Source organism: Beta vulgaris, chromosome 7 (genome assembly GCF_026745355.1).
Source record: "Beta vulgaris subsp. vulgaris cultivar EL10 chromosome 7, EL10.2, whole genome shotgun sequence".
Taxonomy (NCBI): Eukaryota; Viridiplantae; Streptophyta; class Magnoliopsida; order Caryophyllales; family Amaranthaceae; genus Beta; species Beta vulgaris.
In genome coordinates, this window is record NC_079208.1 from 26873319 (window position 1) to 26888564 (window position 15246).

Below are 15246 nucleotides of genomic sequence, written 5' to 3' on the forward strand. Positions count from 1 at the left end.
ATGGTGACATGGTGGTTTCGCCAGATGAAGCACCATGTCGATTGAAGCCATCTGCGAACGGCGAACGACGAACGACATTGGCGACTGGCTAATGACGTTGGCGGAGTGGTGCGCCATGGTGTCTTGCTGAGGATGAAAGAAAGAGGTGGACCGGTGAGAGAGTGATAAGGGTCGACGGGTCAGATAGAGAGAGAGGTGTCAGCGTGTGAGAGAAACAAGCCGCCGATTCTTTATAGACGTCGGCGCCAGAATTGCAAACCTCAAAAAGTTTGTTGAAATGTAAACTCAAAAACTATAGAATATTCGAACCCTAAACAACCCCAAATTCTAGCACAAAAGGCCCCAAATTCAAACCCAAAATCAACTGAAGATTTGAAACCAAAATCACTATTTCTCTTTTTTGAAATTTAGTTGAAAAACTGGGCAAATTTGACCAAAAATCTAGGCATATTCGACCCAAAAATCTGGGCAACATCAAGCGGAATTTAACCCTAATTTGTAGATTTTCGTGAGGAAAGACAAGAATTTTTAGTGCGTGAGACGAAGTTGAGGGTGAGGCGCCATGGTGAGAACATGAGAGAGCAGAGGTGAGAGGCGTGAAAGAGAGGATGAGAGAGAATGAAAAAACCCTAGCAGGCATGTGAGAGGCGCTCAATTATAAACCTAGCATCTTTAAATACTTGTTAAGGACATATTGTTGCGGTTTCTTTTTAGAAACCGCAACAATATATTAAAATAATATTAAAAAAAATATTATTTTAATATATTGCTCGGTTCTTGCTAGAAACCGCAGCAATATGTTTGGTCAAATAGTTAAAAAAATTTCAAAAAACTTCCTTGAAACTATATTGCTGCTGTTTTCGGCCGAAACCGCAACAATATGGTTATTTTATATTTTTCCTTTTTTTAATGTAATATATTGCTGCGTATGGGTAAAAACACAATAATATCACCACAATAATAAGCGATTATTCTACTAGTGTTTGTCCTGATCGTCTAGCCACATTGGAATTCGGTGGAAACCATAATAGGCATGCATGGAGCGCAACAAAGCATAAATGGCCGACTGTGGAATCAACCAGTCGATCCAATTTGGCGGAAAGCTGTCCTTAGGACAAGCTTTGTTGAGATCATTGTAGTCCACAGTCCACACACATCCTCCATGTACCATAAGGTTTTGGCACCATGACCACAATAGCTATGGAATATGGATAATAAGTTTCTCTGATGAAACGAGCCTCTAGCTACCTTTGCACCTTTTTATCCACTACTTGGTCTATGGCCGGTCCCAGGTGCCTTTTCTTCTGACGAACTAGCTTCATACTTGGATCAACATTCCATTGGTGAACACTTATCTCTGGATCAATTCTAGGTGTCTCTTCGACACCATAAGCGAACACATCCTGAATCTCCTTGAGCAATATCATCAAAGTTCCTCGTAACTCATGGGAAAAGGAAGGTCCAATCTTGAGGGTCCTTTCTGGACGAGCATCATCTAAACATATATCTTCTAGGACATTGACAGGTTTTGGTCTTGTTCATGTAAGTCACTAAATCCACATCAGTGTGTGCACAAGCCTTCTTTATTGCTTCAAGATACCTCCCAACCTTCCCATGGTGATCTCTCATAGATCCATGCAGCTTCAGTGGCGGATCCAGGAATATATTATAGCGGGATCACTTTTTTAGCATCAATATTATTTTAAAAAATGTGTTTCGCTATTATCAAAATAAAATATCCACAAAAAAAGCACATTATATATAAAAAAATTACAAATCTTCCCAAAAACTTAATCACAATACCACATTTAAGGTAACTCCCCTATATGGTGTTTCATTTTTTAGATTTTCAGTATATTTATATATAGTCAATTGACTGCATCAATTTACAAGAATGACTCATGTAACATACACATCACAATCAATAGAAAATTATTGTACAATTAAAAGTTTACACAGATAAAACATCTAGACTAGGTAAATATAAAAAAATTACATGTGAAGATTAAAAGCTCTACGCAAGATTAGGAGTGAGCAATGAAGAGTTTTTTTTTTTGAATTCTAGCTCTTCAAGAATCCTTGAAAATAAGAAAAGTGTATGTGTAATATCAATTAACTAGCTGTAACTTTCCTAAAAAAAACTAAGATGTAGCAATTCGCCAGCTGTACGCAAGTCATGGTCGCTTCCCATTTTAGTGGGGTCCTTTCAACTGATTCTTAAGATTATTTTATCAGTTTTTATTTGCCCAAAATACTCCATTCCATATTTTTTTCCGCCAAGAGGGTGCACGTGACCCCACTACCCAAAGGGTACATCCGCCACTGTGCAGCTTCCTGTGTGCATAATACTTGACTTTATATGCAAAATCCTTCTTCACTATCACTCTATATGCTCTCCTAACAGTTTCTACTATTTCCTTAGCAAGCCAATGAGGTATGGCCTTGAATACATCTAACAGTTGACCAACCAACCATGTAGATTTGAGCTGTTTGTTCTTCTCCATGTTCCTAAGACATATGTGTGCTCATTCATCACTCTCTTGACCGCAAAAGACCCTCTCCTGGAATCCCAAGAAGCATACAACCAAAAAGGGCACCCCTGACTACACTTGACACCAATTCTTTGCCGCCTTTTTAAATTACCAACAACAATACATAAATTTCTCCCTTGAAAAATAGCAAACTTAGCTACGGCTTGCTTAAATTCTGCCATGGAAGTAAACCTCTGTCCTACCTCACATTATAACTTAGCAAAATCAATATCCGTCCTTACTAACAACCCTCTTTTAGCTCTTCTTTCTGCCAAAGATTCATCCTCATCACCTAGTGTAGGTGTATGTATTTCTTCCTCAGAATCCTCATACTCAGAAACATTGTTTCCCTCCTGTCTAACATCTAAAGTTGACCCTTCTTCTCTCCTTTGTGCAACAAGTTTTCCCTGAGCAGCCTCTACTTGCAGTTTATGTGCAAGTTCTATAATACCACAATTAAAACCATTTACTCTATCCCTAACTACCCTCTGTCATCATCACTTGTATCAAGCAAGCCCATCTTGAACCAGAAGCTCTCTCAAATATTCCAAATCTTCTTCTTCATCAGGTTCCCCATCCTCATCTATACAATCATCGTCCTCATACTCATACACATTTACATTGTACTCTAAAGTTTCATCCAACTGAAATCTGGGTCACTTTGTTCCCCACCCCCACTTAACTCACACTCACCATCCTCACCTAAGGGAATTGGGCTATCAGGCCTGTTATCTTCCTAGTCACAATCCTCAGGAACACTAGATCTCACAAAGTTATCCTCATATGTGTTTTTGGGTTGTTTTTGGCTTTGTGTTAGCTTCAGTGGGGGGTTTCTGAGATAATAGTGTCGCAAAGGGCAGGATTACAAGGTTGACTGCAAGATTTAGATGCTGATGTGGTTTATTTTTAATGCTTTTTGGGTTTGGGAGTGGGGACATGTGTAGGGACAGTATTTTTAGGGACCAGTTCAAGCATCTTGTCTGACATCAAACAAGATTCCTGGGTTGACACTGCTGACCTTCTTGGAGTCATTTTTTGGGTCTTTTGGGCTCAGTTTGTTTTCCAACTGGACTAATCATGGGTTGGGTTGTGGATCCAGTTTGTGAGTGTTGGACTGGGGTTAAAAAGCCAAGTTCATTCCCATCATGAACAACATACAAGTCAATGCATCTACTTTTCAAAACAAGCTCACCCATTGTTCTCACTTCATTGTCATCATACGCACTCCTCAATGCAGACACAAAATCAGGACCAAGCATCAAATAATAAATCTTGTACAAATCAGTATATGGACCACATTTAGCAACTAATTCTTTTAGATAAAACCAACATAATTCATCTGGGTCAACTGCAAATGTCCTACACATACCACCCATATACACCCAAACATCATTTTTCCTTTTCTTAAATGAACCACCATGACATAATTTAAGACTAACACTTTCCCAAACAATCTGATAATCAAAAAGGAGATTTTTCGCAAATTAGGATTCAATAATTCAACATAGATAAATTCGGGTTCACAAGCTTACCTCAAACACACTGAAATGCCGCAATTCTTCTGAAAAAATTCCCACCTTCAATGAATTCTAGTACATATTTCAGACTTCCCTCAATTTTTCTTTCGAAATTTTTAGTTCAAGGTGTAATGGTGTTAACTCGTTGAGGAAGAAAGAGTTAAGTAAGAAAAGGGAGGGAAAAGAAAAAGGTTAACCCTTTTTCAGGTTACCTGGAAAAAGGCGTGTTTTAAGAAGAAAGAGGTACAAAATAGGATTGTTCCGAGATTTCGAAAAGGTAGAACTGTTTTCAGAAGAAGTGGCAAAGGGGATTATTAGATTTCATTTTTTCTTTTTCGAATATCAAGGGCTTAGGCTATTGTTTAGTTCACCTGAAATTTTCTGATATGAACTTATCTGATCTGATCTGAACTTATTTTTTCTGATTTGATCTGATCTGAACTTATTTTTTCTGATTACAAGATCTTATCTTTTAGATTTTTCTCAATATATAAGAAAAATATAGTCATGTGGGGTCTTGTTTGATTCGTCTCAATGAGTACTTTATTAATATTCAATTATTATAATTTTTACTAATATGTAATGAAAGATAAAATAATTTTTAAATATAAGCATGATCTGAACTAATCTGATCTGAACTTATTTTTTCTGATCTGATCTGATCTGATTAGATCTGAAATAAACAAAAATAAGGTGAACTGAACATAGCCTTATTTTCCCTCCAAAACATTAGTAATTTACAATTCTCTCAAATTCCCCGTTCAAAATAAAAACCTGCAATCTTCTCCGGCACTCTTTTGATTACCTACATCATATGTCTGATTTTTCTAGCATTTATTTCAATGGCGCATCCTCTTCATGTTAATTTATTCGGTAATCATACTCTTCTATATAATTGCATATAGTTTCACATTTCAACTTGAAACTACAGTTAAAATATTATCTGATTCTGGGCTTTGTTTCTTTTCCTGGTTTTGCTTAAATTGTGTTTTACTTATTTATGTTGCGTGAAATTGCTCTTGTTTTCATCAATTTAATAAATATTTGTAAATATACGCCTTTGGGTTGTTGTAAATTCAAAATGGGGGTTAAAGGGTTACCAATTCGATTATTATCACTTGGTAAATTGAGGTTTAGCAGTATTGTGAAGAAGTGGTCACTTTTATCAACTCTTTCATTTTTTTTTTTTTTTTTTTTTTGCAAAGTGTGTCGCTAAGTATGTGCATGCATCTTATAGTGTTAAATTATTTTGTAAAAAAGAATATTTGAAATTATCAGGAGCTAATTTTTTGTTTAGGGTCAGAGGATTTGTGATTTTTTTGGAATTAGTTAACTGATAATAAATCTTGTAGCACTTAATTGTTTTCTATTTAAATTTAATAAGTAATCCGAAAAACTTTAATATTTTAATTGAGTTAGAAGAGATATAAGGTATTCCCAACTGTTTGAAGTTATAATAAGGGATTTTAGGACGAAACATGGGGTTTTGGAATGAGTGCTAGTTATGTGAGTTTCTGTGTGTGTTATAACTTATAACAGTTATAAATTTTTGAGTTTCTCAAAGTAAGAATGTATAATTGTTGGCCATCTTTTGATTACCAAATACCACATGCAGTGTATGATGGTCATATACTTTTGCTTAGTGCCTTTCATTATAAATTGTTGTTATACCCTGCTTGCCTCTCTCACCTTTTGGATTTTCGTTGGGGAGGTGCATAAGGTGTTAGGGGAACACTATCCTTGTATACTACTGAAATCATTCATCACCTAAGAGGAGTGTGTCGAGCGCACGAGCTTATTAATTTGCGTCTATTACTGTTAAATTCTGCCGCCAAGAAACCAACCACAAATAGTGAGCTATTGAGAATTTTAGTGTTATGTATCTATGATGTACAATCGGATAACATTATTCTTGCAGTAAAATCTTTGAGTAATAGTCCTACTAATTGTTGTATAATCTATGTTACCTGGACACGATATTTTAGCTCACATATCCATGTTGGAAACATGATCCTCGTACATGGTAGTGACTACTTGGGCACTCAATTTCAGCCAAAGGCACATAAAATGTTTTTAAGGATACTGAGTACAATCTACAGATTTACACCCGTCTCCTATACCGTCCCTCAAAACCATTTAGCTTAGTATATGATTAAGACATTGTCAGATATCTCATGTCAGTTGTCACATGTGGATAATATTGATTTGATACTGTTTACTTGACTTCACTGCCACTAGCTGTCACATTATGTTGATTAGAATATTTATCAAAGTATGTTGTGCTAAGTTGTTTTATATGGTATGTGCTGGTTGTGAATATCAGGAGGTGAAGTTGATGATGTAAATGTGGTTGATACCGAGACTTTAGACAACATCATGGATAATATACTCCATGACACTGACGTCGTTGATGACCCAGATTTTGGTGAAAATTCTAAGACTGAATTGCTGAATGGATACGATACTGAAATTGTTCCTGACAGTGATGATGACATGAAGGACGCCTATGATAGTAAAGGGTTTTCGCTTCGAAGTCGAAGTTTTGTTCAGAGGTTTGCTGCAGCTTCTTCTGATGTGATTTCTCAGTATCAACCTCCTTGCAGGGTACTAGACTATTCAAATTTGAATGCTGATGGAGGATATCTTGGAGGTATATATCTACTCTTGTCTAGTACTTCATTAACTTCATTTTGTGTCTCCAAATTTATATGAGTGTGACCTAATTTTATTAGTATGTGGTGTTAACTACTTAAATTTCTATCTGGAACATTTTTCAGCTCATGTGCACTGAATCATGCATCTCCAGTGGGTTAAATGGGAATCATATACTTCATCCGTTCTGTTTTAAATGAAACATTGGGTAAAATGACACTATTCATTGATCAATTTTGACTCCAATTTATCGCCATTATATAAAGAAAAACATAATCAAGTGGGGTCTTGTTAAATTCGTCTCGATGCATACTGTCAAATTATGACTTTTTTATGTTTTCTACGTGTGCACAACTAAAGATATTAATGATTCAAGAAGCGCGTTATGTTACGTGAAAAAGCAAACGTGTTATTTAAAACATAAAGGAGGAAGTATAATAGTTTTCATTCAGGTTTACCGAGTTTTCTGTATTCTTACGTTTTCCTTTTCCATGTTATGGTTTTAGCTTATGTTTATCAATATATAAATAAAATAAAATCTTTTGGAAAACTGCAGTTTTCGCATTGATGTGTGAAGGTATCATCTTGTAATGGAGTAGATGACTGATGCCCAAAATAGCTCCCCTCATGATTTGGAATTCTTGTGAATTGGAAAGCGCTGTGGTTGTTCTGTAGTCCTCACGAGGTTGGGCTGTAATCCCTTATTTGGATGGATAATTGTATGCACCAATGAGAACTAGTAAGATATGATATGACTAGAACATCAAATTAGCTCCTTGTAAAAACTGATATAATTAAATTTGGTTGGTAGTATAACTGTGTTAATATCTGAAAGAAAAATTTAGCTTTCGAGAATTCTTAATGGGTTGCTACACAAAAACAATGTATCTTCCTTGCGTAAAGGATTATGTCTTCCTCTAACCTTGAGGGAAAATAAATTTTGCTGAAGTACTTGATGACTAACGCGGTAACGCTTTACTGGTACCATGCTTTTCTCACTCAGGACTAGCCACGGTGTTGAGTGTTTTCCCGAGAAATCAAGTTAGCTCCTCGAATTTCCAAAATGACATGCAAGCTGCAGAGCTACATATTCAAGATAGGAAGATATCTGATGTAAAAGAACCTTGCCTAGCTGATTTTGCTTGTTGTGATGTTGGCTGTGTTGATAGTATGAAGCTAAGCGAGGGAAGTGAAATTGATGAAGATGTCAAGAGTATTCAACGTAAGACAAGAGAAGTAAGTATTGTTTACACACGAAAGAAGAAAAGATGTCATGATTCAGAAAACAAAGAAGTGCAAATATTAGAAAAATTAAACGATGACCTCAATGATTCTGGAGGATTGAGCTATGTTGGATCTCAAGAACCTGAAGATCTATCTGATGCACTTCTCTTTGTCGATCAATATGTTTATGGTAATGCCATAGCAATGCCACCCACCCCTACTACTGCTGTCATTATGAATGAGATATCACCTCCTGTATTAAGTGCAAAAGGTGTTCAAAATATGGCGAGGTTGGCTAAAATTAGAAACAGCAAGGTGAAAACTGGTTTCTTTGAATGGAATGGGAGTGAAGGAGGTTCAGAATCTGTGGCTTCAGGCAACAAAGTTGACCTGTCCTTTAAGGGCAATAGATATGGTCAGACATATGTTAGAAGATCTCCAAGTGTGAGAAGTTTGGTGCTTAAGGAACTTAGGAGCCCAGGTGTCCTGTTGACGGAGACTGCTGGGACGAGAGAGAGCTCAAACAGCAAGAGAGAGCTAAATGTTTTGACCTTCTTAGATACCAAATTGGCAGTTTATGAACTCAAAAAGGACAAAATGGCAAAGCAAAGTTATGAAGAAAAAGACAGCAAAGAATGTAACAAATTGCTGGATCAACTGGCTAATAGAGAAGCTATAGAGTTGGAAGCAGGTGCTGGTGATCAGGAGCAGGAAGATGTTTGTGATGTTGGCACTGGTACACAGATAGCTGCTGAAGCTATACAAGCTTTGTCATATAGTGTTTTTGCTGACTACAGTGAGGTCAATTCTAATAAATGTCCAAATAGGATGCTTGATGATCCATTAGGAGGTAATCAGAAGAATGTCAATTCATGCATATGGTCCTTCCCTAAGAAAGCTCGCTCTGTAGCTAGAGGCAGTGCGGGCTGGCCAAAATGTAGTAGAAAGAACTCTTGGCATTATAAGGATAACATGCAAGCATCAAAACTCAAATTAAGAAGAAATTGGGTGCAATTAGCATCCAGTGAATGCATGAATGAAAGGAGCTTCAAAGATCATATGAAGATAAATTTTGCAAAGAGAAGAAAGTTACATGATGCCAAAGAGGCTGAAGTGGACGGTTTTAAAGAAAATATAGATGCACCCATAATGGCTGCTGATATACCTCTTTGTAACTTGAAGTACAGAAGGATGCGTACAAATATTTTTCCATCCCCTGGCAGCTTGAAATCTTCTAGCTTATATAATATAAATGATCATATCGTGAGTAATTCTATGGATGAAAAGGGTGCAGCTTTGAAGGCTCGTCCCCGAAGACAAGGCAGGGGTAGTATTGATAATATGTTAAATGTTTCAGCTCAGAAGAGAAACCAGTCAAAGCTCTTCTATGGAAAGTCCTGTAAGACAAGAAAGTTACTGGGTGAAGAAAACAAAGGAGACCGTACAGGTAATACGTCTCTTGCGAAAATGGACCCCATACAAAAAGGTCCCTACACTAAAGGTAAATTTGGATGTACCCGTTCAGATATGTTGGAGGTTTCACAATCTGGAAGCTGGTATCTGACTAATTATCCTAGGGATAAAAGAACATGTAGAACCAGGCTTGACAATTCTGATGGCTCTTCTCATCTAGGTAATTCAGTTCCTAGAGCATGTATGGAAGAGCGCAATCATTATCCTTTGACAAGCCATTTGAACTCAGAAAGCTGCTTTAGTGATGCTACAAAGAATGGGGCTTCTCTTGAACAGCTGTCTGAGAGTGCAGTCAATCTGCAACTTAACCGGAAATATAACATTGGTTCAGTTCCCGTTGCTGATAGTGCAACCCATAAATCTAATTACAATATGCATTCACTTGATGCTGATTGTCGAACATCCACAGACGATATACCTATCAACATGTATGATGATCATCATGACCAAAATTACAAGAAAAGGAGACCAACGTCAGCTCTTTCAAGAGAGCTAGCCCGATTAGGCTTCAGAGATTCGATGCCAGAATTTAATTCTGAATATTTGCGACAGCGGAAGACATTGGCTGATATGTGTGTCTTATTGAGCCATAATTTGGATGAAAGTACTCGGAAGCAACAGCTTAAGGTTTGTGTTTCTCACCTCATGCTTTTCTTTTTCTTAATGTTATCTCTTCTTTGATCCTGCTTGACATTATTAATCACAGTGTGGTATTATATCAGATTTTGATGCGGCTGGGTGTTCCCTTGGCATATTCCGCTTCATACGCAACTCATTTTGTGACGGATAAATTTGCCCGCACCAGGAACATCTTGGAATTCATTGCTCAAGGTAAACCTGTGGTAACACATTTATGGCTCGAGAGTTGTGACCGAGCAGGTTCTTACATTTCTGACACAAATTACATTCTGAGGGACTTGAAGAGAGAAAAGGAACTTGGTTTTACACTACCTACTTCATTGGATCGGGCAAGGCAATGCCCACTTTTAAAAGTACCTTTTCGAACTCTTTCTTTTTCTGATTCTCATTGATGATGATAAATGATGAGCTTTATCATTACCTAATTATCCCCTCTGTTTTATCCTCCGAACAGGGATACAGGGTCTTTATTACTCAAAATGCCAAACCTGGTAAAGAAATTCTTGCTTGCTTGGTGAAGGCTGTGCACGGCCAGGTAACACCGTAACATAGCTTCATAACTGACATTTCAGTCTTTCCTCTTCCTTTATTATTTGTGAAATATGATGAAGTCATTTGTTCAATTTTAGGTACTAGATGTCGACCTAGACAGTGTATCGAAAGATGATATAATTATGGACGACATGATGATTCTCTCGTGTGAAGAAGATGAAGCTTATTGTAGATTGTTACTTGAGAAAGGTAGGTCCCCTTGTTCCCTTTCCTTTTTGAACCTCTAAAATGAGCTAATGATTTTGTTTGAAGGGCTTACTTGTTCTGAACCTCAAATATGCAATTCATGCAAAGCGTTTAATATTCTTGGGAGCCTTAACTTTCCAATTGTAGCTGAAAGTAGGTGGTTATTGCAGACATTCAACTTTTGAAATTTAATCTCATTTTGCATAAACTGCTGGTCTATTCTTAGTGTTCTATTATAATTTGGAGGATGATAAATCACTGATTGAAGTCTAACAGCTTATTTAACAGGTGCACCAGTTTATAGCTCTGAGATTCTACTGAATGGCATTATTATTCAGAAACTAGAGTTCGAGAGGTAAGCCAAATCAAAGACTCAGAGTTCTCTCTTTTTTTTCAATTTAGACAGGTTATTGTGGAGCAATCATCTATTCTAATTTAAATATACGTCTTGTGTTTTGCTCAGAATATTTTCTATTTCAACAAATCAAATGATGAAAGTCAAAGATCTGTGTTTGCATTCACATTTTATCTTATGATTAGCTTATTCTTCCTTCATTACAGTATAATTTTGTCTCACAAGTAATGCATTTCTTTTTTCAATTTATTCTTTGTTTTGTGTGTGGAAATTCAGCTGTCTGCTGTTCTCTTCACATATAAATATTCCTGTTGATCTGTCATCAATTGCATATATTCGGTAACAAGAAGTTGCAAATGTTCTCTTTTTTTTTTTTTTTTGCAAATGTTCTCTTTATGTGTACTTTACATTTCGGATAATTTTCTTACTTCCGGTGGGTGCTGCAATCTATGCAGGCATCAACTCTTCACAAACCATGTAAAAAGGCACAAGTATGATGCTTCATAGGATGATTGATGTCTTCTTGCCGAGATTTAGAGACTGGTGGTAGTACGAATCTTGTGGCCTGTCTATATAATTGCTCTGCTATATGCACAGTTTGGCAGTCATCTATAATATTACAAATCATTATTAACTTCTTGTTCTCTATTCATCAATGGATTTGATTCCACATCCTAATCGGGAGGCCAATGGATGACTTGATACTGCACAAGTTGTGGGATTCATAGTTATTAACAAACTGGTTTTTTTTCCTCATTCGGTGCTGTGGTTTTGTGATTCCTTTCAAGGGAAACTGATTCTTCAAAAGTTTGGCTTGGTGTTTTGATCCTTCTGAAGGCATGTTTTTCCATAGTCAAATGGTCCAGTAGAACTGTACAGGACATAAAATTGTCACTAATGAGATAAGCCACTGCTGTGGGACTTTCATGCCTTAACTAGTTACTACATTATGAAAGAAATCGGCTCAAGATCAATTGAAGATCGAGCGATTGGATTTGAAGGAGGAAATTAGACGATATTCTAGGTTGTAAGTAGTAGCACAATTTCGATATTCTGAAGCTGTTGATTGCAAACTCAAAAGGATGATCGAACATTTATACTTCCTCCGTTCCATAAGTGAAATACTTCTCTAAAAAAGCTTTCACATAAAAGAGAGAAGTGTTTCACTTATGATGGAACGGAGGAAGTATAAAAAATGCATTTCTGTCTTTTTAGGAGGAATATCAAGTTGCCATATCCACCAGAATTGGCATGGCGGGTTAATGCATATATACTACTATCCAACATTCATCTGCTATATGTTAATACATGAATGTAAAGTTTGGTGCTTTTCCATAAGAAAATGAAGTAAAAAAAAAAAATTAAGGCTTGGTGCTTCCTCACTTGGGGCATTGTGCATGCTAACTGATATATTTTCTCCGTTTTTGAATACATGTAACATCGGCAAATGGCACATGAACCAAGGACAAAGAGAGTGAAATATTACTCATGTTTTTTTAATAAGGTAAAAAAAAAAAATAACATTAGCAGACTCTTTCCGTGAGGGGAACTCTTAATGCATTGTTTACAAGGATGGAGGAAAGGAGAGAATTATTACAAAGATATATCAAAAAGAAGAATCTAGCTAGAGACTAGAAATGACCTACATTTACTATCCAATCTGCTACTTTTATTTGCCTCTTGAAAAATGTGTATGATATGTCACTAGTGGAAGTTGTTAAGTAGTAGGTGAATATCTTGAATAATGTGAGCTATTTGTTAAGGAGGATTCCAAACTTCTTTGACTGCATTGATGACGAGAAGATTGTCCCCTTTAATGAAAATATTCTTGTTTTGAGGGTTAACAAGAGGCTATGATGGAGAGTTGAGGCCTCGATATTATTGGTAGGGGTAAGTCGAGGTTGTAAGTGGATGCCTTGATCAAGCTACCGGTGTGACTGCAAATGATGATACCTGCTGCTGCTAACGAATTTTTCTTCGAACCATCAAAATTAGGTTTGAAGGAGTTGAAGCCACCATGATGGAATTTGAATGAGAGGAAAGGAGAAAGGGCAAAGGGGAAGGGGTAATGCTTCAGATGAGGGAGAGTTGGGAGATTGTAGACCGTCGATGGAGTTTCGATCCTCCATTTCTTCTGAGCATAATTGGTGCTGAAAAGTAATAGAATTCCATTCTTTCCATATACATCAAATTGAGAACATGAACTTGTTAATCACATTTTTCCGTGATTTAAGGCTTTCTAGTAGTTCTAAAATAGGTGTGTGGCTTATGATCTCACCCAACCAAGAAGATACCTTCCTAAGGTCTAGTAAGGTTACAATGGGGAAAGTGATGAAAAGATTTGTCTAAAGACTCCGCACGGATATCACAGAGAGGGAAATTGTTAAAAGGAATGATTTTCGTTTGTGGAGATTGTTTCTAACTCCTATGCTAATATGACATATTTGCCACAAGAAGATTTGTAGTTAAGGAGGAATATCAAGGCGCCATATCTAGTAGAATTGACATGGTGGGTTCGGAGGGAGATTATGGGATAAATACGTAGCAGATTTGACATAAAACTATCCATTAGTCATGGGACCCCAAATGGAAACACCCACCATGTCATTAATGAGAATAAGAATACCTTTAATTCTAGAGACAAAATGAGGTGGAAGGACAATTTGCAATTTGGCCATATCCCAAGAATGGTTTGTAAGGATAAAGGCGACCACTGCAAGATTTAAGTCGAGGTGGCCGGGATGGAGATTAAGCATTCCAATGAGGCTATCATTGTTGACACAATTATCTAATCAGAAACTTATACTTTTACCATTACCAAATTTCCATTTTGTACCCTTAAAAAGACTTCTCTTTGTGCTATGATTTTTCGCCATATGGTGGAGAGTTAGTAGGTTCAGGGGCATATTGAAAAAAGGGGGATTTGGACAAGTCCTTTTATTTAATTAATTGGACCCAAAGGCTATTAGGGTCCGTGAGGATTTTCCAACCTAGTTTAGCAATAAAAGCTTTGTTTAAAGGCAATGTTTTGCGAAGTCCGAGTCCCCCTAGAGACTTTGGACGACATATTTTTTACCAAGAGACAAGAGTAGTAGTATTCTTGTCTTTTTCCTTTTTCCAAAAGAAGAATTTGTGTACCGTATCAATAGAATGACAAATATCCATAGGAAGGAGGGAGGAGGAACATGAGTAAGCTGGTAGGGCTTCAACTGTATGAGCGTATGATGACCAGCTTTAGATAGGAAACCATTTTTCTATTGGTGGATATTATCACGTGTTTTGGTTAGGATATGTGTATACTTTTCCTTCCTAGGATAATACGAGCTAAAGAAATCTCCAAGATAGGCAAGTTTTAGGAATCAAGTGGAATGAACTGGCTAAATAAGTTTTCCTTTTGTTTGATATTTTTTTAGAAAATAATGTGGCCGATTTATGGCATTTGGAAGATCAGAGCAAAGTTCTTGTTCAAGGAGACTTTGGAAGTTAGCTATTTGAGTTTTTAGAACACTACTTTGTAACTAGTCATCGATCTTTTGTAAATGGATTTTTTGTTTTAGATCGTGCACATCACTTTATTTTCGATTGATAAGAGAATTTATCTAAATATTACAAATGGAACTTGCCTATATAATGTAGAGATTCCTTGTCTTTGGTTTTTCTAAGAAAAGAAATTCAAGTCTTTTATTTTTGGTTTTGATGGATATCCCATCATAATTGACATTTTAAGGGGTTATTATATATATGGGTGTTCCTAAGATTAATGAATGATATATATTGGTAACAAGGACAAAATGCTTTTTAGTAAAAGGCCTTGATTTAATATGCTTCCATGTGTTTTTCCTTCTATTTGCATTTTGGTGTTATTAGGAGAGATAAGTCTTTCAGAAGTTTATTGATGAAAGCATTTCCCCTAAGTTTTTATATCATTGAAAACCACTAAGTTTCTTGCATTTAAAATTAGACAAAAGATCTGTGTTTTTTCCCCTAAAAGGAAGGAATTTGCAATGAAATGTAGCGATAAGGTAAAAATTAGGGATGAGACAGAATCTTGGATTGGTTCTCCATTATGGTTGAGAATGAGAACCCCATCTTGTGTTGCTTGGATCAAGAAATCAAA

At 36.5% G+C, this 15246-nt stretch overlaps 1 protein-coding gene across 4 annotated transcripts; it reads left to right on the forward strand.

The window, feature by feature from the left end:
• Positions 1-4782: 4782 nt before the first annotated feature.
• Positions 4783-11939, forward strand: LOC104899077 (uncharacterized). 4 transcript variants are annotated; one of them, XM_010686208.4, is made up of 8 exons: positions 4783-4921; positions 6372-6698; positions 7704-10024; positions 10120-10389; positions 10491-10571; positions 10666-10777; positions 11051-11129; positions 11585-11939. In XM_010686208.4, exons 1-8 carry the CDS (start codon positions 4891-4893, stop codon positions 11634-11636), a joined length of 3273 nt encoding a protein of 1090 aa, XP_010684510.1. In that variant the 5' UTR covers positions 4783-4890; the 3' UTR covers positions 11637-11939. The 4 variants fall into 4 exon arrangements, with proteins under 4 accessions (XP_010684510.1, XP_010684511.1, XP_010684512.1 ...); XM_010686209.4 differs by having other exon boundaries at positions 11063-11129; XM_048648430.2 differs by lacking the exon at positions 4783-4921 and adding an exon at positions 7257-7385 and having other exon boundaries at positions 6589-6698.
• The last annotated feature ends 3307 nt before the right edge of the window (positions 11940-15246 follow it).

Bases quoted from the DNA above. Each gene is read 5' to 3' on its own strand.
- LOC104899077 (XM_010686208.4), top strand. From the start codon at position 4,891: ATGGCGCATCCTCTTCATGTTAATTTATTCG. The intron at 4,922-6,371 runs GTAATCATACTC...TGTGAATATCAG, and splicing joins TCTTCATGTTAATTTATTCG to GAGGTGAAGTTGATGATGTA. The intron at 10,390-10,490 runs GTACCTTTTCGA...TCCTCCGAACAG, and splicing joins GGCAATGCCCACTTTTAAAA to GGATACAGGGTCTTTATTAC.